General features: G+C 52.2%; 1 protein-coding gene across 1 annotated transcript in view; it reads left to right on the plus strand.

Moving 5' to 3' along the window:
- MARCHF2 (membrane associated ring-CH-type finger 2) overlaps nucleotides 1-25,661 on the plus strand; it is a 40,683-nt gene that overhangs the window by 12,534 nt on the left and 2,488 nt on the right. Inside the window, exons 2-4 of the mRNA XM_074566130.1 lie at nucleotides 3,913-4,138; nucleotides 8,513-8,708; nucleotides 24,903-25,112. Coding sequence (XP_074422231.1) covers nucleotides 3,963-4,138; nucleotides 8,513-8,708; nucleotides 24,903-25,112 — 582 coding nt within the window. The 5' untranslated portion in view covers nucleotides 3,913-3,962. The remainder of the gene's footprint in view (nucleotides 1-3,912; nucleotides 4,139-8,512; nucleotides 8,709-24,902; nucleotides 25,113-25,661) is intronic.

Raw genomic sequence — 25,661 nt, forward strand, 5'->3', positions numbered from 1 at the left:
GCCGGGGGTTGGAGGAGATGATCTCCAGAGGTCCCTTCCAACCCTGGCCAATCTGGGATTCTGTGACCTGGCTCATCTCGCTGCACGTGTTTGAGTTTTGGAGTCCTAGTGCATAACTCGCTCTTCTCAGCCAACTTTCCACAAACAGAGTTTGTTTTTCTTCAATTTGAGTAGTCTCTACAAATGCAGCCCTTTATGTCCTGGATCTGCTCGAAGCTGAGGATACAAAATGGTGCTGAGAAGAGACTTCTGATTTATTTGCTCATGTCTAACTGCAGCAGCAGAGGGGATATTGATAATAAACCCAATGTCTCTGAGACCCTTTTTTTTTTTTTAAAAAAAAAAAAAGGAAACAAGAAAGGTATCCCCAAGGAAAGGTCTCAGAAATCACAGCTGCCCAGAAAAAAGCAGCGTGTGGTTCAAACCAGCTGTTTAGATCTTGATTCCGACTCTGAGGTTTTGGTGTTTCTGCTGTAACGTTGGGTTTGGGTTCAATGAGCTGTTGACAGTTACGAGAGAACGCTGCGCGTTGATGAGCTGAGGCTTTAGGGAGCCAGGGAAGGGCCTGGCTTGGCTGTACACCGTGGTTCACGCTCAGCTGGGTATGAAATGGGAGCTGGAGCGCACTGCAGATGTTATCGTTGGATTTCAGTTACTTCCTCACTAAGATCCATGAAAATCTTGCTGCTTTTCCTTTGTAATTGCTGAATAGCATGAGTCAGATATTAAAGCAGCGGCTTCAGGTTCCGCCCTGGGATGGACCCTGACAAGGAAATGCCAAATAATTTGTAACAGAAGACCCTGCGATTCCTGGTGGGCTGCAGGGTGGCGATTCCCTTCCAGCCTGGGTAGGGCTGCCAGGGCAAGGACGCGGTGCTGCCCGTCTCTGTCAGATGTGGAGCACAAAGAGCCTCAGTGTAAATACTCCCAGGACACAGGGAGCGAGGGCAGTTTCATTCCAATACGCAAAATGGACCTTTTTCCTCTGGACTTAAAAATAAACAACATTTTGGCTGAACAAATGGAACAGACCTTTTTATTAAAAGCATATATCTTCTCATGCCTGGTTCAGTAAGAGGCTTTTAAAATTGAAAGAACTCCTTTACTTGCAGAACAGCTGACTTAAGTCATTCCAATGGCATTTAGCATCTTACTTTTTGCTCCTTAAAGTTGGAGAGCTTGTAGTTTTTTGTTTTGTTTTTTTTTAAGAAAAAGGCGAGCAATAAGAAAAGTGGCTGTAACCCTGCGTGCTCTTTGCGTAGGTGGAGAGAGAGGCCGAGTCAAGGCAGCGCTGGGTCTGTTAAGTTCATTTTTAAGTTGATGGAAAGATTCCCGTGTGTTTCAATGGGGATTGACCTGCCCCACAGGCTCAAGCCCGTTCCTGGTCAGAGGTGGAGGAGGGATTACAGAGAGTTATCGAGAGCGGCGTTAATAAAGAGATTGGAAACTTTTCTTCTACTAGAAATTAGAAAACCTGTAACTTGAGGAGACGCTACGAAAGTTGGTGTCGGGCGGTGAGACAGCAGGGAGTGCGCTCCCCGGCTTGAACGCGATCCCCGTGAGGGGAGCCGTCCTGACAGATAAGTCCTCGGTTGTGCAAGAGTTGCTTCATTTCCAAGACACGAAAGAACACTTGTGCTTACCCAGATCAGTGTTTTCAGGGCTTTCAAAGATCATGTTCTTATTCTGGCTTTTTGTTTTCTTCCTCTATAGTCCAGCCAAGCCTCCAACCAGGAAGAAGCCCTTGTTTTCTTTGGCTATTTTAGTTTGATTTAGGCTTAGCTGAACCTGACGAAATTGCAGTTTCATGGGAATGTTTGACTCCTGTTGTGCACAGAGATCTCAAAACAAAAAAGCGTTTCCTTGGATGGGGTGGCGAAGGTTTGTTTGCCTGCTTCTACCTGCAGGAGATGGGGATTAAAGATTGCCTCCCCCCCCCACCGAAATTAAACAAACCTCAAACCTAATTCTTTTCATATTTTTTCTTTGGTAAGTTTTGGAGTTGGTTTTTTTTTGTTTGTTTGCTTGGGATTCCCCCTCGCCCTGGGCGTTTTATCCTTTTCATTACTTCTTTTGAACTTCTTTTTGGGTTCGTTTCCCTCTTGAAATCCAGCCACCAGGATGAGACAGAATTCCGGCGCTGATCCCGGCAGTGCTGGTGCACAGGGATTACTGCGTGTGCCTTACATAAGGCACTCCTGTTTACAGACAGGAGGATTTTGGTCTTTACCAGCAGCAGCACGATGCTCTTGGCTCGCGTTCAGCTTGTGACTGATTGTAACCCCAGCTCTTTGTTTCTGCCCAGCTGCCTCTTAGGGACCAGGCTAAAGGAGACTGGAGAAAATGGGATTTTTCTGAATCTGCAAAGCATGCCTGTCCTTGGGATTGAGACTCCCCCTGCCAGGGAGGAACACGGCTGCTCTAGCATGCTTTAGGCCACACCTGGAGTGCTGGGTCCAGTTCTGGGCTCCCCGGTTCCAGAAGGACAGGGAACTGCTGGAGAGGGGACAGCAAAGGGCTGCCAAGATGCTGAGGGGGCTGGAACACCTCTCTGATGAGGAAAGGCTGAGGGATTTGGGTCTCTTCAGTCTGGAAAAAAGACGGCTGAGGGGGGATCTTATCAACGCTTATAAATACTGAAAGGGGGGGTGTCAGGAGGATGGGGCCAGGCTCTTCTCAGTGGTGCCCGGGGACAGGACAAGGGGTAACGGGCACAAACTTGCCCATGGGAAGTTCCACCTCAACACGAGGAGGAACTTCTTTGCTGTGAGGGTGGCAGAGCCCTGGCACAGGCTGCCCAGAGAGGTGGGGGAGTCTCCGTCTCTGGAGACATTCCAACCCCGCCTGGACGCGTTCCTGTGCCACCTGCTGTGGGTGACCCTGCTGTGGCCGGGGGTTGGAGGAGATGATCTCCAGAGGTCCCTTCCGACCCCTGCCAGTCTGGGATTCTGTGCTGCGGGCAGCTGGGCGAGCTGCTGCCTGCCCTGAAAGGCAGAAAGCTCTCCCGTCTGCACGGGGCTCATCCAAGCCAGCTCCTGGTTTGTCACCTTGGGCTTTTTCTCTCCATCTTCTCCCCGATTCTTGCATTTGCTGCTTGTTCCTTGTGTTCTCTTTGCTGGGGAAATTGCAGAGGCGCCCCAAAGGTGATGGGCTGCTTTGCTGTTTGCACCTGGCTGTTCTAAAAACCCTGATTGGTCTGAACCATTGGCAGGGAAAGGAGGAAAACTGTCCCGCTGCCCTTTCCGTGGAGCTCTGGGAGGATTTTCAATGCTTTTGGGTGGTTAATACCTGCACGTTCACTGTTGGGACATACCACATGGGATGCGGAAACAGGAGCGTGTGCGTTTCTGTGAAGAAATAAAAAAACGTAAAATCAAAGATTGGGCAGAGGAGGGAGCCTTTGGAGTTTGGTGGACAGGCTTTAATGGGCTTAGAAAGCACCTGAACGCAACTGAGAAGGGACTACCTGAATGGAGGCACGCAAAGCGGCTTAAGTGCCGTGTTCAGGTGAAACTTTGCAAGTTTTACAGAGGGTATGAAAGTAAGATTTCAGGACGGCTCCAGCCAGAACAACACGGGCCTGCGGGGCTTCTGGTTGCCTTCCCCATCTCTGCATCGGCACGTTTGGTTTGAAAGGCTTCATCAGGTTAAAGGGTGGGTAACAGGAATTCTCTCTGGGAAAGGCAAATTTGCAATTCTGACGCTAAATTATGTAAGTAGGACAGTTGGAGCCTTAATTTTATGGCAAGGCAGCCTCACAAAGCCTATTAAAAGGGACAGAGGAAGAGCATAACCCGTGGTTGTTGGGGCCCTGGGGTGCTGCCAGCCCGAGCAGGGATGGAGAAGGGTGGCGAGGGACGCCCGTGCCCTGGCCAGGGGTGTCGGGCTCTCACCGCGGTGCCATTCCCACAGGTCTCCGTGCCGCCAGTGCCGGTCCCGCAGCAGAGGGGCCCAGAGCTGCCATGACGACGGGTGACTGCTGCCACCTCCCCGGCTCCCTCTGCGACTGCCCGGGCAGCGCCGCCCTCTCCAAGTCGGTGGAGGACAACGACATCGGTCGCCCGCAGTACGTCACGCAGGTCACCGCCAAGGACGGGCGGCTCCTCTCCACCGTGATCAAGGCGCTGGGCGCCCAGAGGTAAGGCTGCTTCCGGGAAGGGGCTTGGGATGACTGCATCTGCGCTTTTGCCCCCCACTTTTTTTTGTGCCTCTAGGGGTAGAGGTAGACATCAAAGTCTTGTGAAGGAGTTCGCCAGGGCGCTAATATGGAGTGCAAATCCTTGTTAGCCAGATGGCTGCTGCCAGGCCTGTGCTCTTTTTGCAGGAGCTCGTGCCGGTGGTCTGTGCTGGTGGACTGGGGTTCATCAGAACCCCCCGGGCTGCGGCCGCTCCAGCATGGGCCAGCGCAGGCTGCCGCTTGCCATGTGCCTCTGCCAAGTCCTTGCTGAGCGGCAGTGAAGGTGGGACGCCATGATAGCAAAGGCCGTGTTCATGGAGGTGATTTGAGAGCTGAAAATGGAGCACAGCCCCTGTTCCAAGACAGCCGTGGAGTAAAGGCGTGGTGTCGATTTGCACCCCCAGGGTGTTCGTGTCGCAGGAACTGTGGTGTCCAGCTAGAGGGGACATGTGGCAGCTTCGTTTGCTCAGACTCTTCCTGACGTGACTTCTCATCGTGTATTTTGAGCAGCTTCCAGAGCAGAGGACACTTGGCAGCGTTGTTCAGTCCAGCTAGTGAGGCCGGCCACGTTTTGTGTTCGGATCCTGTCTGAACAGCTGTTATTTTTTTCAATGAATTTGGCCAAACGTTGATGAGGTGTGAAAGTGGTGACTGCAAACACTGGGGGAGGAAAGCAGGCGAGCCAGATGAGAGAACTAAGGCGAACGTAATTGCAGGATCTAGCAAACCTGGAGCAGGTCAATAAAAACGCGAGGGGAGCAGAGCTTGCTCTCTGACAACAGAGAGGCTTGGCGAGAAGATGCGCACCCCCTTAAAACTTGTGGAGGTGTAAAAAAACTGTGTGGGGAAACCTGAGATTACAGGTTAAAAAAGAAAAAAAAACCTCACAGGATTCCTCATGTGACTGTCTTCACGGGACACCAGTTTGTTTGTTTTGGTGGTGGTGGTGGATTTTCGGTCTCTTTGTCGCCAGCAGAGCGAAGGCAGGAGCAGCGTGACTGTACTGGAAGGTGGAATTAGTGACATGGTCTCTACAGCCTGCTGGGAAACTCTGTTTGAGGGTGTATTGTGTGGGAGGGCGACCAGGCTGGGCGGGGGGGGGCGGGCAGAGGAAGGAAGGGAAATAAGGTCTGATAAGAACTTTTTTTTTTTTTCTCGCACTGTCAGCAAATTTTTTTCCTTCTGGCCTGTTTGTTGGTAGCCAGTGCTGTATTAATGCACTGGAAATATGAAACTTCTCAAACAGGAAGAGAATGTATGAAGTATCTTACAAATGCTTTTGTTAGGAAATAGCGGATGCGTGAGAGCGCTGGAGGCTTGGGGGTTTTTTTGGTCTGTCCCTAAGGCTCGGTGAGTGGGCTGTAATTTTGTCGTTCTGATACAGCACTGAGCTTTAGGGCAGTAAAGGTAACAGAATTGTCGAATAATTCAGATTGGGAGGGAATTCTGGAGGACGTCTGGTCCAGCCTGCTTTCAGAGGAAAGCCAGTTGCAAAGATGGATCAGATCGCTCAGAGACTCCTCCGATGCGGTGCTCGGTATCCCTGAGGATGGCGTTCCCACCACCCCTTCAGACTCCTGTTGCAGGGATTGTCCTGGATGAAGAAGTCCCGTAAATAAAAGGCGCATGAAAATGAGGGGAGAACAAGGGTCAGTGGTTCACCTGTCATATGTGGCAGAGAGGAGGGGATGGTGCAGTGGGTGTATGTTGTTTCACAGCCCTAAATATGATAAAGAAGTCCAATTGGGATGAGATGAAACCAACCATTGAGTTGACAGTGGTAGAGGTCTCCTACGGTGCACCCGGAGAGGAGTCTTGCTCTCCTTTAGTGAGCTGATGTGCGCTTTCTTGCTGGCTCTTCTCTTCCCTTCATGTCCCACCAAGGCTTTTCCCCAGCGCGCTCCTTTGCCTTGCGCTGTGTTTCCGCGTCTCGCTCTTGCTTTCTGTTTTGTCTGGTTGCGCAAACTAATGGAAGTGGCGCTACCTCTTTTGAAGGTTGCGGATTGCTTGTCCTGACCGTTGTGTTGCAGTCCCACAAACTTCTGTTGCAGGCAGGTGAGGTTTTTTTTTTTTAAAGTCAGAATAGCAGCGGAGTGTGAACTGTGAGACGGGACCAGTGTGGCTTTTGTACTGTCAGCAACCTGTGGAAGAAGGTGACAGCTGATACAGCTCACCTGCATTTCAAGAGGGCATGCAATAGGGTGTTTGAAATAAAGATGTTCCTTTCTCACCTTCCCTCCCGCCCCCAGATCGGTGCAACTAGGGATGTAAGAGAACGGTTGTTGGGTGAAAGAAGTGGCTGGTTGGAAGGTGGGAAAGACGTGAGATACTAGTGAGTGGCTGGTTTCCATAGTCCAGGGAGGGGAGCCCTGCTTCGGGCCTCTGCTGTCCAGCGTTTTATTCCTAAATGATCTTGGTGAATGGCGAACGCTGAAGAGATGTACTGAATTGCTGAGAATAGCGACCTTTGGTGTCTGGAGCCATTTGAGGTTTCCCAGGGAGCCCAAGACATCCTCATGATGGGGCTGGTAGATGTGGCACAGGGCTTCTAGGAAACCTGTGCCTTCAGATGCCAGCTGGGATGCCCTTGGACCTAAAATACAGGCTAGAATAATGGGGGCACTCCAGTGTGCAGTGATGAAGAACAGTAGTCCAGGATTTACATACCTGTTCGTGGGTTTGGAGGAAGGAGATCTCGGGCCTGTGGTGGTTACGTGCAGCAGTAACCAAAAGGCAAATAAGATGCTAAGATTTAGGAAAGCAGCGAAGAACAGAACCCAGTCACTGCAAAACCCCCTGGTGTGCCTGCATCTTGAAAACTGTCGCTGTGGTCCCTGCAGCTCTAAAAGGGTGTTTTAGCAATGCAAGAGGTAAAGGGAAGGGTAGTGAAGGTGCTCAGAAAGGTGGACGTGTTTCTCTCTAAGGCATGACTGAATAGCCTAGGACTCTTCTGCTCGTGAAACAGGTGACCAAACAGTCTGTGATGGAGGTCTGTAAATCTGGGGGGTGTGGAAAACATTGTCTCTTACAGGACAAGAACGAGGGGACAGTACACAAAACAAGCAAACGAGAGGTTTCAAGTGAAAAGGACCTGGTTGGTTGTGCAGCTAGAGAAAATCCTTGCTACAGGAGGACACTGGATGCCCTGAGTTTACACAGGCACAAAAAATTTACTTCAGTCTGTGATGGAAATTTGTCGTATGAGCGTCATCTGATCCACCTGAGCTAAGGGTTGCTGGATGCTGGAGCAGTAGCACTAATAGTCCGCAGTCAGTGGCGCCAGTTAGAGGCGTGAGGGAACATCTTGGGAAGGAACGGGTGGTTCGAGTGTGATCAGCGGTGCAGGCCACCTGTGGGGAAGGTTGCAAGTGTCTCTGAAAGCGTTTGATACTTCTCTTGGTCTGATCTCTAGTTCTGTGAGATCCCAAGAGAGCAGATCTTGAGCACGACCAAAGATACTTGATTCTGTATTTGAAACCTCTAGCTAAGGAGGGGGTGAGAAATGGTGGTGGTTGGAGCACTGCGGCGTTAAAGGAGGAGCTTCTGCCCGAGCAAACAACTGATCTCCCTCGACAAAGGTATTTCTGCGGCGAGTTAAAGCCCCGAGTGCTGCAGAACGGCTTTCTGTGTGGCGGTGTGCTGCAGGTAGGATGCTGGGTGAGTTACTGCACTGTGACAGGCAGAGGGTTTGTATGCTGAGAACTTAGTCTGGGTGACTGCTTGCCATGAAATACGTTGTGTCCTTGGAGAGCTGAGCTTCCAGGGTAAATGTGGTTGTGTCTTTAGATATCGCTCTTCCTTACGCAGTTACTGCTAAACCCAAGGTGCAGAGCGGAGACGGGGTGAGAGTGGGTAGGCGATCTGATAAATGCAACTATGATTGCAGACCTCTTGAGTGGCTCCAGGTGGCCGAGGGCATGCTGTGACTAGTGTGGATCATCCGGCTTCACTTTGGGCTTCCGGATTTGCATCAGTGCTTCAGGGTTGGTTTCAGGTCCAGTGTCAGCCTGCTGTGAGCGGAGCCGGAGACTGTGGGACACGCGCGCTGCGGTCCCTTCTGTGGCTGAGTGCCAGCTTCTCTTGGATGTTGTGGTGCCCATCAACACGGCTTCCAGATTTTACTGACCTAAAATGTCCTGGGAACCTCCACACTCCCCTGAGACTGGTTTCTTGCTGCTTCGGAGAGTGGCAGCGTGCCAGGGAGGCTCTACCACGCGCTGCCCGCTGTGCGTGTGCCCTTTGGGGCCTTGGTGGGATCGGACCCCGTTCTCCGATGTGGCTGTTTCATTCTGCCTGCTCTGACCGTGATTTCATTCTGTTTGTCTGCCTCTTTAGTGATGGTCCCATCTGTCGAATCTGTCACGAAGGTGGAAATGGGGAGGGACTGCTTTCCCCGTGTGACTGCACAGGAACACTGGGCACCGTGCACAAGAGCTGCCTGGAAAAATGGTTATCCTCCTCCAACACAAGTTACTGTGAGCTCTGCCACACAGAATTTGTTGTAGAGAGAAGACCGAGACCTTTGACAGAGGTACCGCTTTCTTCCTGCTTCACTTTTATTTCCTTACCATTTGAGAGAAAATGACTGATTTTTCCCTGCTGTCCTTGTGGTTCTTGCTGTCTCCTCCTCCTCGCAGTACCTTAGCACTCACAAGTTGTTTAGAGAGCTGAAGTGTCTTATCAGACCAAGTGATATAGTTGCAAAAATGCAGTAGCGATGTTTGGGACAATTCTTGCCTGTGAACCCCCCCACGCTACCTACCAATGGCAGGCTGTGGGACTACAGAAAACGTTGCACTTGTAGATATATTTTAATGCCTGAGCATCGAAACGCAAAGGTCAACACGCAACCGACTGAAACACAAAGCGCTCTGAAATTTTCTTTTTTCCTGTTAGTTTTAATCTTATCTCACGGTGTTACATTAGTGCAGCTCTCTTGCATGTGACTTTCGTGTCATCTTCTACTCTGAAAAGTGAGATGTCGCGATTGCTGCTACTGTTCATAAAAGACCCATCCCCCCCTTGGCTAATATTGATCCGTGCTTCAAAGCCTTTGGGTCTTGCTCCTTCCTGCTGAACTGTAGTGCCCTGCTCCTGCCCTGTGTTTCCCCCAGTCGAAGGAGAAAGCACGACAAGACTCAGACAGTCCTTATAGTCGTCTTTGCATTCACCGTTGGGAGACCAGGTTCCTGGTGGGTCCATCAGCCTCCCAGAGCTGGAACGTACAATCCAGGCTCTCGGTAGTGGGTTGGTTTGGTTTTGTTTATCATAAGGCTCTCTTCATTCCCCTGTTGAGGCAGTCTGCTGTGCTCACATCTCAGACTTTCTTTGGCCCCTGAAGTTTATAGCAGCTGCCTGTTATGAAGCCCTTTACATGTTGGGAACAAGGGCAGCTTGGACCAGGCCATCTTCTGACCTCAGAATTCAGTGTACATCCCCAAAGAGAGGAATAAGTAAATCAGTGAGTTACAGTACAAAAGGCTGTAACGGTTTGTTTTAGAAGAGGGTTTAATCTATCTAAATGTGTGAGTTGTGTTGGCAGGTGAGCAGGCGATGTTGATATGGCTACAGTTTCTGATGGCGCTGCAGGAGCACGTAGGAGGAGGTTTCTGCCACACCTGAGGTCCAGCCTGGAAGATCAAAGCAAGGTCCTGCAGCCCTTGCTGCCTGCGCCCCATTCAGATCCCGTTCGCTGCCTGTGAAACATCAGGCAGGCTCTTCCGCGTCTGCTTGCTGCCGGCTAGGGCTGGGCTGTTCATTCAACACTATGTGCAACGGCAGGGAAGCGTCAGTCTGCAGGTGGGGATTTACAGTTAACAACTGTGGGAGCCCCCCCAGTCCTGCAGCCACCAGCAATGAGAGGAGTGAGAAAGCATCATCTGGTGTCGCTACTGCAAATACTCCACGTCTTTGCCCGCACCCTGTCCCTGCAGGGTTTTTCATCACGGGCCTCCTGGGCTGTGTTTGGACTATGGCATATCGTTCTGGGTTTCAGAAGTTACGTTTGCTGTTTGTAGCATTTCAAACCAGTGCAAAGCAGCGCTGCTGCTGCTGCATTGCTCTCAGCGAGGCTGCAGAAGGAGGTCTGTGAGCTGATCGTTAACAACAGACTCCTGTTACCTGCCAGCTGTCAGAGGGTTGTGGGTGCCGGCCACCAGGAGTGTCTGTGTGGGGATGCGGGGGTTAATTCTGGCTTGTAACCGTGCCTGCCCTGGTCTGCTTTCTCCTTCCCCTTGCTCCATCCGTTAGATTAAAACTGAGTCGCAATTGCAATTCTAAGTTTCTTTTCCCATCTCTGTTTCCATTCCCATCAATTCTAGAGGTTATTTCCATTCCCTTCCCGCCTCCCTCTGGAAAGGATACCTGCCCCCTCCTCCTTCCCGCAGTCCCCAGCTCTCCTTCCCACACTCCCATCTCCTCTGGGTGCCCGGCGAGCCTTGGAGGGGAAGAGACCCCCCAACTGGGGAAGCATTCAAGCCTCAGCTTGCAAAATTGATATTCAGTTTTAATGATTGTTTAATTTACAACTGACTGCCACTGACTTGCCAGTCCCAGACAGGAGAAGGCTTTAGACTAAACCAAACCATGTATTTAGCAAAGCAATTTGGAGAAGAGCGTTACGTCGGCGTTGTCTGACTCTTATCGCTTTTCTCCCAGCTGCTAAAACATATAAAATGGCTCTTTGACCAAAAACTCTCAAATGGTTGTTTCAGAAGTTGAAAACCGCTGCTTCAGAGCATTTGGGAAAGGCCAGATCTTGGCTTTGAGGACACAGTGCAGGCAAGCCCAGTAACAGGGAGCTCGCTGGGGCTTACGCAGGCCAAAATTTTGAGGTCAGGTTTCAGGTGGTTTAGCTTAAGAGCTAGTGAAGTATTCATGGCCAGAAACAAACATGTGGAAGTGTGTTTAGCTGCGATTCACAGATGGTGTAGCACCTCATAACAAGTACAGGCTTCGAAAACTACGTATTTGAATCAAAGCTCTAAGAGTGTATTTTGGAGGAGTTTCTCCTCTGACGCTGATGTCTGTGCCTCTGGCAGGCAAGAGGAGCTTGCTGGGACAGTGCGACAGGAAAGTCGTGGGTCCTTCTGTGTGCCTTCGTGTCTCGACTCCAAGGTGGATGAGTGAGCAGCCCAGGACAGTAAAATTTTAATTCTTGTTGAAATCTCTGAAGAGCCTCTCTGAGTTAGAGCCTGTGAGGGTATGGTGACCGACAAGCTCACAACCTCTGTGAGCTTTGAGAGGTGGTGGGTGGGCAGCATTTAATGATCCTCAGATGCAAGAGAAATGCCACTGCCTTTTCAGAGAGGAATAGACCCCTCAGGCTGTTACTGATGGCTGCCAAAGGCTTTGGGATGGGAATTCTTTCTTACTTCTCGTGTTTGGGGACTGTCTGTGAGCACAGCGAAGGGGATGATCTGCCCTGTTCTGCTCTCTCCTGTGTCTGCTAGGGGAGCAGCTTGCATACAGTGCCGTTAAAGCCTTGCGAGTTTGGAGGCTGGTAAGCGCTTGATGGAAAGTCGCCAGTCAGCCGCTGAGAGCGATTCCTGCCATGGAGCGGAGTCTAACATGCAGCTCGTCATCATCATACAGCCCGAGAGCAAGTTCCTTGCCTGCAGTGCATTGGCAGCGAGCTTTTTCCCTGGCTTGAGGAGCCGCCTTGTAGCCTGGTTTAATAAATCCCGTGGTAGCAGCCTGCTCTTGCTCTTTCCCAGGGGCCAGCAGTGCTGCCCCACCACGCCATGGAGCACCGCGAGCCCGCAAGAAGCCGCGCCGAGCAGCGCGTGTGCGGAGGCCAAGGCAGGCGGGTGTGCCGGGTCTCCGTGCGACGCGGTTCAGCGTCGGCGTGTGCGCTGCGTGCCTGGCACATGGCCAGGGAAGGGCCCCTGCTGGAGCGAAAGGGCTCACCTGGCTGGAAAGACCGCCCCGTTTTGTTGTACTACTTCCGCCACGCTGTGGAACGCTCTGATGCCTGCCTGGAGTCTGGGGAATCACGGAATCACGGACTTTTTCAGAGTTGGAAGGGACCTCTAGAGATCATCTAGTCCCGCTCCCCTGCTAAAGCAGGATTGCCCAGAGCACATCACTCAGGGCTGCATCCAGGCAGGTCTTGAAAATCTCCAGAGAAGGGACTCCACAGCCTCCCTGGGCAGCCTGGTCCAGGGCTCTGTCACCCTCGCCGTAAAGAAGTTTTTTCTCATATTTGATCGGAACTTTCTATGTTCCAGCTTGTGCCCGTTACCCCTCGTCCTGTTACTGGGAACCACTGAAAAGAGTCTGGCTCCGTCCTCCTTAAACCCACCCTTTAGATACTTGTCAACATTAATAAGGTCTCCCCTCAGCCTTCTCTTCTCCAGGCTAAAGAGTCCCAGCTCTCTCAGCCTTTCCTCATAAGGGAGGTGCTCCAGTCCCTCCATCATCTTGGTTGCCCTACGCTGGACTCTCTCCAGCAGTTCCCTGTCCCTCTTGAACTGGGGAGCCCAAAACTGGACACAGTATTCCAGTTGTGGCCTCACCAGGGCAGAGCAGAGGGGGAGAATGACCTCCCTTGACCCGCTGGCCACACTCTTCCCTATGCAGCCCAGAATTCCGTTGGCCGCCTTGGCAACAAGGGCACATTGCTGGCTCATGGATAATTTACTGTCTACCAAGACCCCCAGATCCTTTTCTTCAGAGCTGCCTTCCAGCAGGTCTACCCCTAACCTATACTGGTGCCTGAAGATGTCCTGGAGTTCGGTTTCTCGTTTTCCTTGGGAGCTGGGACAACCGCTCTGAGCTTCTGCACCACCGCAATCTGTGCTCCTCAGAAGCAATGGTGACGAGCGTGCTCCGCCATGGGATGTTTGCTGGGGCTTTTTGTTCGCTTCGAGGCCAACTGAGGGAACACGGCCGCTTGCGGAAGCACGCCTGCTGTTAGCAGAGGCTCTGCGCCGCCTCTGCACTTCTTTTCCTCTGAAAGAGCTGATAACCACCTCGCCAGCTTGCCGGCACTTTCCATTAATACCCTCTGTCTGCACTCTGGTGTAATCTCATCCCCACGCAGACTGGGCCAAAACTCTTCACCAAATACTTCTGGGAAGTGTCATCCCCGAGTTGTTCATCTGTTTCTGAGAAGAGGGCTAGGGGAAGAGGCTGCTTAGTCATTTAAAAATGACATGGTTCCCTCAGCCACCTTCTCTGGGAAATTCTCTGCCCCTTTGCTGCGGGGAGAGGTGGGAGCGTTCTGAAACTTTTGGGGAAGTGATGCTCGTGGGCGAGCGTGTGTTGGAACTCTGATAAAAATCTGCTGTTCACCAAGTTAAACTGGGAAGTCCAAACAGAAATTGGTGAGCAGAGGGGGATAAACGGGATGGAGAGCAGGACTGGGAACGATGCGGGAGCGTGCTTTATGGCAGTGGTGCTGATGAAAGGGTCTGTCCCAGGTGGGAAAGGTTCTCCAGGCGTCCTCGCTCTCTTCCGCTGACACATGGCCACTGTGAAACCCACGAGAGGATTTGGTGACATGCTGCCTGCCGATGTTGGGCCTCGCAGGAGAAAGCAGCCAGCGCTTGCTGTTTGCTCTGCTGTGTCCTGCCTTTCCAGCCTGGGGAGGCTTGGAGCTGCTCGTAGTGGCTGCGGTGGTCACTGGCCAGCACAGCTGATCTCTGTGGGAATGGGCCATCGGCCCTGGGAAAAACGAGCTCTGTGTGTCTGAAGAGCCTTTGGAAGGAGAGAGGCTGAGAGCTGACTGGAGGCTGGAGGAGGCGTTTTGGTGAGCGCCGTAGGGAAGAAGCTCCATGGTCGAGTTGAAATGCTTGTGCGGAAGCTGCAGAAAGTTCTTGGAAGTCAGGAAATGCCACAACCAAAATTGCCTTAGTTTTTACTCCGGTCCTCTTGTATGTCTGCGTTACAGTGTGGTCTTTTCATGGTCACAGGCTGCGTTTTCCAGGATCAGTGCACGGGTGAAAGATGCCCACTGGATAACTTTGTTTATCGCGCTGTGTTGTGTGGCTCTGCTCTTGTTTCCCTGTTCACAAGACAAAGTTTATTCATTTCCCCGGGGGCTTCTCCGGGTACATGTTGCTGTGATATCTCAGCACCTCACAAACAGCACAAATTTAATTTTGCAGCCTCCTGTAGGGAGGAAAGAGAGCAACCTTGTTCAGCAGGGATTAAAGAGAGTTTTTTAGTGGAATAGGGTTTTTATTTTCTTTAAGCAGCCATTTATTTCTGTTGTGGTGTGTTCAATATAAAAATAGTAACAGCGTTTGCTGCCAGCGTGCCTGATCTCTGAACCGGGAGTGGGGGACTCGTCTGAGCCCGGAGCCAGCTCTGGCAGCCATGAGCTGGCCCATGGGTGCGGAGAGGATATCTCCTGCAGTTCAGCCTGGTTCAGTTATTTTTTAACTAAGCAGCTGGTTGAATGCTGGAAAAAAAAAAAAAAAACACACAAAAAAACCACGAAAGGCTTTTGTTAACTGTTAGACTGAGGTTGGTGGGCTGAGCACTTTTCTGGGGGCATGTTTTTGATGGGTGATGATTTGATGGGTGGACTCTTCGGTGGATAAGGAACTGACTGGCTGGTTGCATCCAGAGGGTGGTGGTCAATGGCTCGATGTCCAGATGGAGAGGGGTGACAAGTGGTGTCCTTCAGGGATCCGTACTGGGACCGGTGCTGTTCAATGTCTTCATCAACGACATAGACAGTGGGATCAAATGCATCTTCAGCAAGTTTGCCAACGACACCAAGCTGAGTGGTGCGGTTGATGTGCCAGAGGGACGGGATGTCATCCAGAGGGACCTGGACAAGCTGGAGAGGTGGGCCCGAGCAAACCTCATGAAGTTCAACAAGGCCAAGTGCAAGGTCCTACACTTGGGTCATGACAATCCTCGTTATCAATACGGGCTGGGGGCTGACGTGATAGAGAGTAGCCCTGTGGAAAAGGACCTGGGGGTACTGGGGGATGAAAAGCTGGACATGAGCCAACAATGTGTGCTTGCAGCCCAGAGGCCAATGGCATCCTGGGCTGCATCAAAAGAACCGTGGCCAGCAGATCCGGAGAGGTGATTCTCCCCCTCTGCTCTGGTGAGACCCCACCTGGAGTGCTGTGTCCAGCTCTGGAGCCCCAGCTCAAGAGGGACATGGACCTGTTGGAGCAGGGCCAGAGGAAGCCACAAAGATGATCCGAGGGCTGGAGCACCTCTCCTACGAGGACAGGCTGAGAGAGCTGGGCGGGGTTCAGCCTGGAGAAGAGAAGGCTCCAGGGGGACCTTGGAGCCCCTTCCAGTCCCTGAAGGGGCTCCAGGAAAGCTGGGGAGGGGCTGTTTGCAAGGGCATGGAGCGACAGGACAACAGGCAATGGTTTAAACTAGAGCAGGGTGGGTTTAGATCAGACATTAGGAAGAAGTTCTTTACACTGAGGGTGGTGAGACACTGGCCCAGGTTGCCCAGAGAGGGGGTGGAGGCCCCATCCCTGGAGACATTCAAGGCCAGGCTGGATGAGGCTCTGAGCAACCTGATCTAGTTCAAGCTGTCCCTGCTCACTGCAGGGGGTTGGACTAGGTGGCCTTTAGAGGTCCCTTCCGACCCAACACATTCTATGATTGTACAGCGAAGATGGCGAGTTGAGCTGGGGAGGGTCTGTAGCCAGAGGTGCAGGATGCTGCCACCACGGTGCGTGTGCTGTGAAAGGACAGAGTGGCTTTGGCTTGGCTCCCTGCAATGGTCTCCAGCACAAGAGGGTTGTGTACTGGCGCTCTCCAGGAGGAGCATGGCCCCAGCAGAGAACGAGATGGCCAAGCCTTGGAGAGAGATGGTTTTCCAGTACTTGACTTTCCTACATCAATGTTAGTTTAATGCACATCCGTATGTTTACAGGGAAGTGAGCTGAATCCGTGAGACTCTAGCCAGCATGGCAGAGTCAAAAAGTGCAAAATAAGTTTCTGTTACCTGGAAGCAGACGTTCAGATGAAATGTTCAAACCGTAAGTTGCAGTGCATACAGCTTTCTTGGAACAGGTAGTTTCTTTGTTCTGATAATGTTAAACACAGAAAAAATGCAGTCACTGCCTAGGAAAAATCTGTGTATCTGCTGTGCAGAGCAGTGAAGAAGAAGGAGCGGAGGCCTTTGGAAATGGAGCATTCATTGCTTTAGTCTACACAGCTCCTTCTCCCAGGCCACAGATGGTCACACAGTTCTCTAGCCAGGGTTGGGTTTATTTGCCCTAAATTTTTACACCTTAAATTTGCCTCAGCCAAACCTTGTTCTTTAGAGTCCTGTAGTTTATGGAGAGAAGGAAATGCCTCTTGTGATCTATTAGTTCCTGCTGCCTTAGAAACCTAACTTAGGACAGGTCAACCTGTCTGGAGGTCCCTGCTTTTTTCTGGCTCTGGGAGAACCAAGGCAAGAGCTGTCACAGGCAGCTCGTTGTACGAGTCTAAATAACCCCCTCTCTTAGCGTTCGCCCTTTCACATAACCTCCTTTCTTCAGGCGGCGGCTAAATCCGTCACAAACCTGTTTTCTCCTCCAAAGCGCTCTCCCTCCTGAAGATGCTTTGCTTTTTAGAATTTCAGGCAGAACCGCAGGGATCGAGACAGTTGGCGCTGTGTCGGATGCGACGTGTGTTTCTGGGAAGCAGTATCAAGGGTGATGCTGTGGCTTTGTTTCTACAGCCACAAGCGAGCGCTGCCCTGCTGCGCGCTCCTGCTCTCCCCGGCTGCCGCTGCCCGCAGGGTGAGGGGGGAGCACGGCTCGGTCAGTGTTTTGGGTGCCTGAGCCCATTCCTGCCCATTTCCCCTCTCTGCTTTCCCAGGTTACTTGCAAAAGTATTTCCTTTCCATGGCTGCCTGGTTTTGTGCATTTTGCTGTGGCGCTGACGCTCTCATTTCTCTTTTCAATTAATGAACTGCTTGTAAAGTGTTTTACCTTTAACCTCTTGTTGATTTTTGTCCCTTCTGAGTGTTTTTAAACGGGCTTCAAAGAAACACCACCTCTGCTCCCCAGAGACTCCTGTTTCAGGGCGCCTGCCCGTGCCGCAACTCCGCTTTGGTTTCCCGTCTCCCTCAGGAGCCGCCTCCTCGGCCTGGCTCGTGGCACGGTCCTGGCGATGGGCGACGGGCACTGCGGGTCTGTGCCGAGCAGCTGAGGTCTCTGTGGGGAAATCATAGAATCGTAGAATGTGTTGGGTCGGAAGGGACCTCTGAAGGCCATCCCGTCCAACCCCCTGCAGTGAGCAGGGACAGCTTGAACTAGATCAGGTCGCTCAGAGCCTCATCCAGCCTGGCCTTGAATGTCTCCAGGGATGGGGCCTCCACCCCCAATCTGGGCAACCTGGGCCAGTGTCTCATCACCCTCAGTGTAAAGAACTTCTTCCTAATGGCTGATCTAAACCCGCCCTGCTCTAGTTTAAACCATTGCCTGTTGTCCTGTCGCTACGTGCCCCTGCAAACAGCCCCTCCCCAGCTTTCCTGGAGCCCCTTCAGGAACTGGAAGGTCTCCTTGGAACCTCTTCTCCAGGCTGAACCCCCCCGGCTCTCTCAGCCTGTCCTCGTAGGAGAGGTGCTCCAGCCCTCAGATCATCTTTGTGGCCTCCTCTGGCCCCGCTCCACCAGGTCCATGTCCCGGGCTGGCAGCTTGGGCGGGCATCAAAGCAGCAGCTGTTCAATCCCAGCAAAATGTCAGTCCACGTTAAAGAGGAAGGATGTATTTCTGTGCACATATCCTCGGGAGAGGAACCTAGGGGTTACAGGACTCAGCTCGGAGAGCGGGCATGAATTTCTGGTGCTGAGGCCAAGGCTCTGGCTTGGCTAAAATTACCAGGATGTTGAAAGCCAACAGATCCTAGTGGTAAAAGCTAGCGAGTGTTACGCATGACTCGTTCGTAATGCTTCTCTAAGCATATAATGCCTTTGCTAAAGCAAAACTCATTTGAGACAGCTCACTAATTCCAAAAAAGATTTCTCTGGTGAATCATTCACCACCGGAGCCGTTTAGCCACACCCGTTGTTTCTGTATTTCTGCCCTTGCAAGCAGCTCTCGTGATGGAGCCCCAAGAAAACTCTGCTGCCATGTCTGCGGTGCTGGTGCTTTCCTGCTGCATGTGTGTTAACGTGCTTTATTTTAAAATGTCAGCTTTAGTAATACCTGCGTGTCCCTGCGCCTCTGCAAAACAGCTCCTTCCAAAGGGGTTACGCAGTACAGGAGACTGCTATTTTTTCACTCCTACTGTTTTTCTTTGTGTTTTATTATGCAGTTTTAATGATGCTTATTTTTCACTTTCACTTTTGGTTCACTTAAGCTGGATATTTTATATAGGTCAGTGGATTTATTTTTTTTTATTTTTATTTTTTTGTCTCAGAAGGAAAGTCCGGCTTCCAAACACAACCGTCGCCTGTAACAAAGCGGGTTTGAAATTCTCAGAGACGTTTGCTCGGCTGTTTGGGTCACGCTGCGTCATGGGACACCTCCCGTGGGTCTGCCACGCGCGGTCGTTCGGCCCCGTCTCACTACTCTCCCGTAGCTCCATAGCTGTGGGAGGTGCTGCTGGGGTGTCTCCAGTACAAGAAAAGTGAGCTTTGCAAGGAGCGATAGTGATATTCTTATTACTCCTGCTTATGTTATTCGGAAAAGAAATTTTGCCTCTGGGTGCAGCGCCTTGTGCAGCAATCGCTGCTCCCCCCGCCCCCGCCCCCCACCTTGCAGTTCAGAGAACTGAGATGTGACGTAAACTCTCTCCCACCCTTTCTCCAGCCTTATCTTCCTCACAGACAGACTTTTTGCTTTTCTTGAACTCTTCTGTGAACTCACTGCACCATTCTCTGTCTCGTCTGCGCTCCCGTAGGCCCTTCCCCAGTTTGCCTCTCTCCTTTCTCAGTGCAAGCCTACGTTAGACTCCTGTATCTAGTGAAAAACAAATCACTCTTGGCTCCAGCTGAGTCCCCTTCCTCTCTTGTCTTTTCCTTTCTCTCTTTGCTTGCATTTGCTGTCTGGAGATGCTTTTCTCAGATGCCACCCTAGATCCTCTTGGTATTTCTCAGTGCAGTCCCTGGCACTGCTCTGCAAACACGGAAATGGCCTCTTTGGGGCCAAAACTAAATAATTCATCCCTGCGCTCTCGGCACTTCCCAGCGCTAGGCTCTTCCTTACACGTCCATCTTCACCGCTTCGTCCAGCCCTGTTTGCGCCCTGAGGATCATGGGGACCTGCTACCCGTGGGGTTTGTCTGAGGTGCCGTGATCTCCTATTTGTGCACGTTGTGGCGTGGCATTTCCCGTGGTGACGCCAACCGCAGAAGCACCCGCTGCGGTGTAGGAAAGTGTCCTGGTGACCCGCAGCGCTGCTTGGGTTGGTTTCTCTCCTGTCCACCGTTTCTAGCGCTCCTGCAGCTCTTGCTCTCCTTGGGTCAGCCCAGCGCCCTGTGCTTCACAGTGGCTGGAGCTGGGCTGGGTGCTCGAGTGAAGGACGGCGTTCGTGCCCGTACAGGGAGAGATTCAGCTTGTTTGAGGTTTGTGGAGCATCAACAGCCGGTGGTTGTGCCGTGGGGAGAGGAGGATGAGGAGGGGCAGCTTTGCTCTGCAGCATTTAGCTGCTCGGCTTGCAGGGCTAGGGGTGTTTCTGGGTCTTGGCTTCCTGAACTCCGGGTACTCTGTCAGAAAATCCCTCCCCACCTTGGTAAAGGAAATGGGACCGTCCTGCTGGGGCTGCCCATGGAGCTCGGTGGCCTGCAAGGAGGTTTTAATAGATGCCGAGAGAAGGGACGTGATGGTCCCTCTTCTGAAGCTGCGTTTTTGCTTCGACATATTTCTCAGGGCAGGGACGGGGCTAATCGTGCCGCTGTGAATCAAGGTCATGTTTTTCTTTCTGGCTTACATAGCCAGGCAACAGGTCAGCAACGAAAGGAGAGTCAACAGGCGCCTGAGCCTAACAGGCTAACTGTTTGGTGGACGGAAAGGACACGGGATGTTTTGTAACGCAGCTGGCTTTACACAGCCAAATACTGTTGTTGCTGTGGCTTGCGTCGTCCTGTAGCTGCGAAGCACAGGGGGAACTGTGGCAGGGTCCGCTGGTGGGTCTGGCAGGTCGCGCTGGTCCTGAACGGTGCTCACCAGAGACCTGGGAACGTGCTGGCTGGAGGCTGCTGGTCCCACCAGTGCTGGTACCGCACTGCGCTGGTCCCACGTGGCGTGGGGCTGCTGTTGGCTGGCATGTGAGGGCTAATAACAGGGGCTAATAACTCACAGCCATGTATGTTTTGCAACACAAGGTGAGCGAGCTCTAAAAATCAGTAAAAGCTTGTTTTAAAACACTCATTTATGACCCCCCAGAAAGACTGCAAGGTGCTGAGCATTGCTGGGGCAGCCCCTCATCAGTCCATTCCTCTTGGTCCCAAGTGGCAGAATGCAGCCCAGCTCCGAGACATACGGAGCAGCAGGTGCTGTGGTGGACTATCTGGGAGACTGCTCTGTTACACTTCGAGCTCTGCTTTTGGTTTCCAGAGGAACTGATGAGGTCCTGGTACCTTTTTCGGCATGCCTTCCTCCTGCGTTCCATCACCTGGGGCTCACCCTTGTTTCATCGGCACTGCAACACCCAAAGTTGTGATGTCAATGAATCATAGAATGGTTGGGGTTGGAAAGGACCTTAAAGATCATGTAGTTCCAACCCCCCTGCCCTGGGCAGGGACACCTCCCACCAGCCCAGGTTGCTCCAAGCCCCGTCCAACCTGGCCTTGAACCCCTCCAGGGATGGGGCAGCCACAACTTCCCTCGGGCAACCTGTTCCAGTGCCTCACCACCCTCACAGGAAAGAATTTCTTCCTGATAGCCAATCCAAATCTCCCCTCCTTCAGTTTGAAACCATTACCCCTTGTCCTCTCATTATACTCCCTGATCCAGAGTCCCTCCCCATCCTTCCTGTAGGCCCCCTTTAGGGACTGGAAGGGGCTGGAAGGTCTCCGCGGAGCCTTCTCTTCTGCAGGCTGAACAACGCCAGCTCTCTCAGCCTGTCCTCACAGCAGAGGGGCTCCAGCCCTCTGATCATCTTTGTGGCCCTCCAAAGGAGCAGTTCCAACAGGTCTGTGTCCTTCTTGTGCTGAGGGCTCCAGAGCTGGACACAGCACTCCAGGTGGGGTCTCACCAGCGCGGAGCAGAGGGGCAGAATCACCTCCCTCGCCCTGCTGGCCACGCTTCTTTTGATGCGGCGCAGGATGCGGTTGGCTTTCTGGGCTGCCAGCGCACATTGCTGGCTCATGTTGAGCTTCTCGTCCACCAGCACCCCAATGGTGATGATACTTATCATCATGGGTTCAGGTCCTTCCACAGCCCTGCTGATCCCAATAGAAAGAACATCTGGGAAAGCCTCAGGATCGTGCTAGTGAACAAAGGAATATTCCTGGAATAACTTCTTGTCGCACAAGCAGGGAGAGGTGGTTTCCAACAGGGTGCTCTGGGACCCAGCTTATAGCCGAAGTGGGCAGCAAGCAGCCAGCTCGTCCTCTTTCCCTTTAGTCTCGCACGTGATTGCAGCATGGAAGCAATTGGTTTTGGATTCGTCCTGGAAGAAGTCCAGGTTGTGCTTTTGTTGCTTTCCCATGTTTACTTGATAGCTTTCCCTACAAAAATTGTTTAATCTGACTGACCACTTTTTGGATTGTTTGCAAGGCTTATTTTAAGTCCCGTATGCGCTAACGTGCTGCTGTGCCAGAAACCCTGCGCCCTTAGGGTGGCTTATTGTATTCTTTTTTTACTGTGTCAGTGCATATTGGCACTACTTCAAAAGGAAATAAATTTGCTTCCTGCCTTTACATGTTTGGCTCCCATCTTAGGGAGGAAGAAGGAGTTTCAAAGGTCACAAGGAATATAAATAGAATAAAGGGCAGTAAAATACCTATCTGCCTGTGGTCCCTGAGATTCTTATTGTACAGGAGACAGGGTGCTCTGGGATTGCTGCTGGAGGGCTGTTGGTCTGGTCGGGGTCGTTCAGCATCCCCCCGAGTGCTGTGTAGCTGGGGCAGCCGGGCACACGGCCCTGGGTTCAAATGATGGGGCTGCCAGTGCACTCTTTGTCGGAGCGGCTTTGCTGTGTAGATGAGTTGCCGTCCACCCGCGCTTCCTCTTAGGGTGGCTCAGGACTGCCTGTGTGGTCCTTATCTTCCCCGTGCAGCTCATCGCCACTAATCTCCTCGGCAGAGCCGCACAAGGGGTGACTTGCAGGTCTGCCTCCCTTCTCCCAGCTCCTCCTGTCCAAACCACGGTTGTGCCTGCTCTGAAATTTCCTTCTGGCTGCCTGGCCATCAAGTCATGCTCAGGAGGGCTTTAAAAATGCTTCCGACTTGTCCTCTGTTATTGCAGGAGTGTTACTTGGTCCCTGGATCTGTCTGCGCTCTTCAGCTCCCAGCTTGCTCTCCATTTTTACTTGTTCTTCCTCTGTTTGGGTCTCTCAGATGCTTCAGGTCACATCTCTAACATACCTTGCTTAGGAGTGCTCCCAGCTGAAATTGCTGGCCGGGCTCTGACCTGCTGCTGCAGCGTCCTCTCCTCCGTTCTTGGCCAGCTGGGTGTCCCATCGCAGGCGTCTGCAGAGCGTGCTCTGGCCACCCCAGCCACGCTACTGTTCCTTGCCCAGATTTGCCATCTCCCCCTTCTCTTTCCCATTTCAATGAAAGTTGTCTGCACTTGTCATCCCATCCTCACCCCTCTGCTGTGTCTTCCTGTACATCCCTCGCGTTAGACCACTCTGTAGTTAAACCTGCACTAACTTGTGTGCACCCTCCGGGCCAACACTTCCCGCCTGCCTTTCTGGCTAGCAGTGTCCTCCGGTGACCTGTGCTCTGTTTGACCAGTGGGGTCTCATTAATTTCTTGCATGCCTGCCACCACCCCTCTGTATTGCTCTTTGAACTGTGGTTTCCCCTGTAGGGAAGGAGCTTTAGTTCTCAGACAGGTCCCTTTTCATGCTGCTGGTTCAAAAGTGGGCACCCTGCTCCAAGTCTGGCAGTAGGACATGTCTCCCTGGCCCTGGCTGCCGTAGGGATAGTCCCTTCCCTGCTCTGACTGTGCCTTTTTGATCATGTTCTCCAATTTTATTTTTTTTTTCTTCTTTTTTGAGAAAAAAATAGTTCTAAATGAGATCAGTCATCCTCGTGCAGGAAAGAAGGCAGGATCTGGCCGCCCAGCATATGGAACTGCCAGTAAAAACGGGCTGTAACAACTCTGCGTGTTGGTAGGAACCACAGAACAGCTGCTTGCTAGTCTACAAAAAAAAAAGGAAAGGAAAGGCTGAAAATAGCATAATGCCAGGAAAACTAGAACAATTGCTGTTGTCAAAGTCAGGCATCTAAAATGAACCCAAACTAGAAGCGAGCTGGGACTCCTAACGGTAGTGAACGTTTCAAGCTCTCCTGTTGAGGGAAACCTGCCTGCAGCAGAGCTGGCTTCGTTCTGCAACCTGCAAATTTTTGCGAGCTGCAGGAGAGAAGCCTGTTGGTAACACAGAGCAACGTGCAGTAACCTCCACTGCAATGGGTCAGTTGCTGCCTGGGAGGCAAGAAAGCAAGCCTGAAAATGGGAAGGAATACACCAGAATCGGCTCGGTCCTGGTCCTGGCAGGTCTCTCCTGCCTGTAAGGTGGTGGCCAGCAGATGGCCACCAGCAGGGGAAAGGTCTTAGGGATTTTGCAGTCGTGAAGGTGGAGTTTTCAGCAGCTGTGCCTGTGTGATTGTGCCTCATCCCTTCGTGGTCGCTGTGATCCACTGAGATCTGGGAGAAAGCAGCGGGGGATCTTCCCCCGGCCAGCCGAGCTCCGTGTCCCTCCTCACCTGACACTCCCGCTGCTTTCTCTTTAGAAACAGTCAGAGGCTTTCTCTGTGAGAAAGACGCAGATTTGGGCAGAGGTTGTTCCGTCAAAGAAAATGGGTCTGTGTTACCTTCCTCTGCCAGGGCCAGCCCAACACCGCGGCCCCTGGGCTGCTGTCCTGCTTTGTCTGCTCAGGTGCAAAGCTTTCCGCTGGTTATTCCCTTTCAATTTTTTTTTTCTCCAGTCTTTTGGTTTCTTAGTCGCTGAAGTGGTATGCTTTTTTTCCTTCTCTGTCACCATCTCGGTGAAAACACTGGGTGCACGGGTGTTTGCATTGCCCACCGGCTGGGCGCCGGGCTCGCTCACGCCCCGAGGACCCTCGCGAGCGCTCCTTCTGCAGGGCTGTCGGGTACAGTCTCTCGGGTGGACCTGGGCATTTCAGATTTGATTTAAAGGGGGAGCAAAACTCTAAAATGCCACGATTCTCCACAAGGAACCAGAGGGCTGGATTTGGGACGGCTGCCCTTAAGGCTTGGCCTGGCCACAGACTCCACTGCCCCAGTTTCCGATAAGCCCCTACACCAGTTGCAGAGTCCTGGGTATGTTTCTATTGAAGCTCAATCCAAGACCTGACAGATCTTTACTAAGCCAGGCTTTAGTGAACCGACCTCCATCTCTCTGCTAGCTGCGGCCTGCTCCTCGCTGCTCCACGGGAGAGCCCAGGCAGCTCCTGTGTTTACCGCTGCCTTCCCCTGCACGTATTCTTCAGTTTTCCTTTTCCCTCGTTGGTTGTTAAAAACGTACTCGATGCTCTCTGTTTGCGTGAGTTAAGTGTGTGCTCCGAGGTATGTGCGGACTGCAGAGAGCATGTGAGAGCTCCTCAGCATAGCAGTCCTGTTTCGCTAGCGCTCTGCGTGCCACTGACTGATGCCCTTTCTCCCTTCCTTCCTGCAGTGGCTGAAGGATCCCGGTCCCCGCAATGAGAAGAGGACCCTTTTCTGCGACATGGTGTGTTTCCTGTTCATTACTCCCCTGGCGGCGATCTCTGGCTGGCTGTGTCTGCGCGGAGCCCAGGATCATTTGCAGTTCAACAGCCGACTGGAGGCCATCGGACTCATAGCACTAACTATAGCACTTTTCACAATTTACGTCCTTTGGACGCTGGTAAGTGTCTGCTGCCCAGAGCCTTCTTTCTGTTCAAAAGGGAGAGCGAAACGCTGGGGCGCGCCATGTTGATGCAGCCAGCTGTTTCTGACTCCCCTTGGGAGAAAAACCTTGGGCTCTTTCCCTTGAACGCCCATTTAATTATCTTCAAATGGGAGCTGCTGAAGTTGTTGCTGAGAATGAGAAACCACTTCCTGATCATCTGCTTTCCAGATTGACGTGGGAGCCGTGTTCCCCGGGGTGCCACGGACCCGGGCGCGGACGTGCCCGAGTGTGGCTGGGGCTGGGTGGGAAGGTCTGGGGCTGGGGACGGGCAGCGGTCCAACTCTTGTGCCTGTTCCTACGTTCGAGAAGAAACACAAACTTGGTACCTGGGTGGTTGAGGGGAAAAAAAAACATTCGGAAAATGTTTGACCCCAAAATAATCTGCCACCACGTCCCTCCATGCTTTGTGCCACCCAGCACAGGTGGGCCAGGCCTGAAGGAGGTGCAGACTGGCCACTGGGGGTCTCTCACAATTAAATGAATTCCTACACAGTGGTTTTAAGA

This window comes from Larus michahellis, chromosome 23 (assembly GCF_964199755.1).
Source record: "Larus michahellis chromosome 23, bLarMic1.1, whole genome shotgun sequence".
Taxonomy (NCBI): domain Eukaryota; kingdom Metazoa; phylum Chordata; class Aves; order Charadriiformes; family Laridae; genus Larus; species Larus michahellis.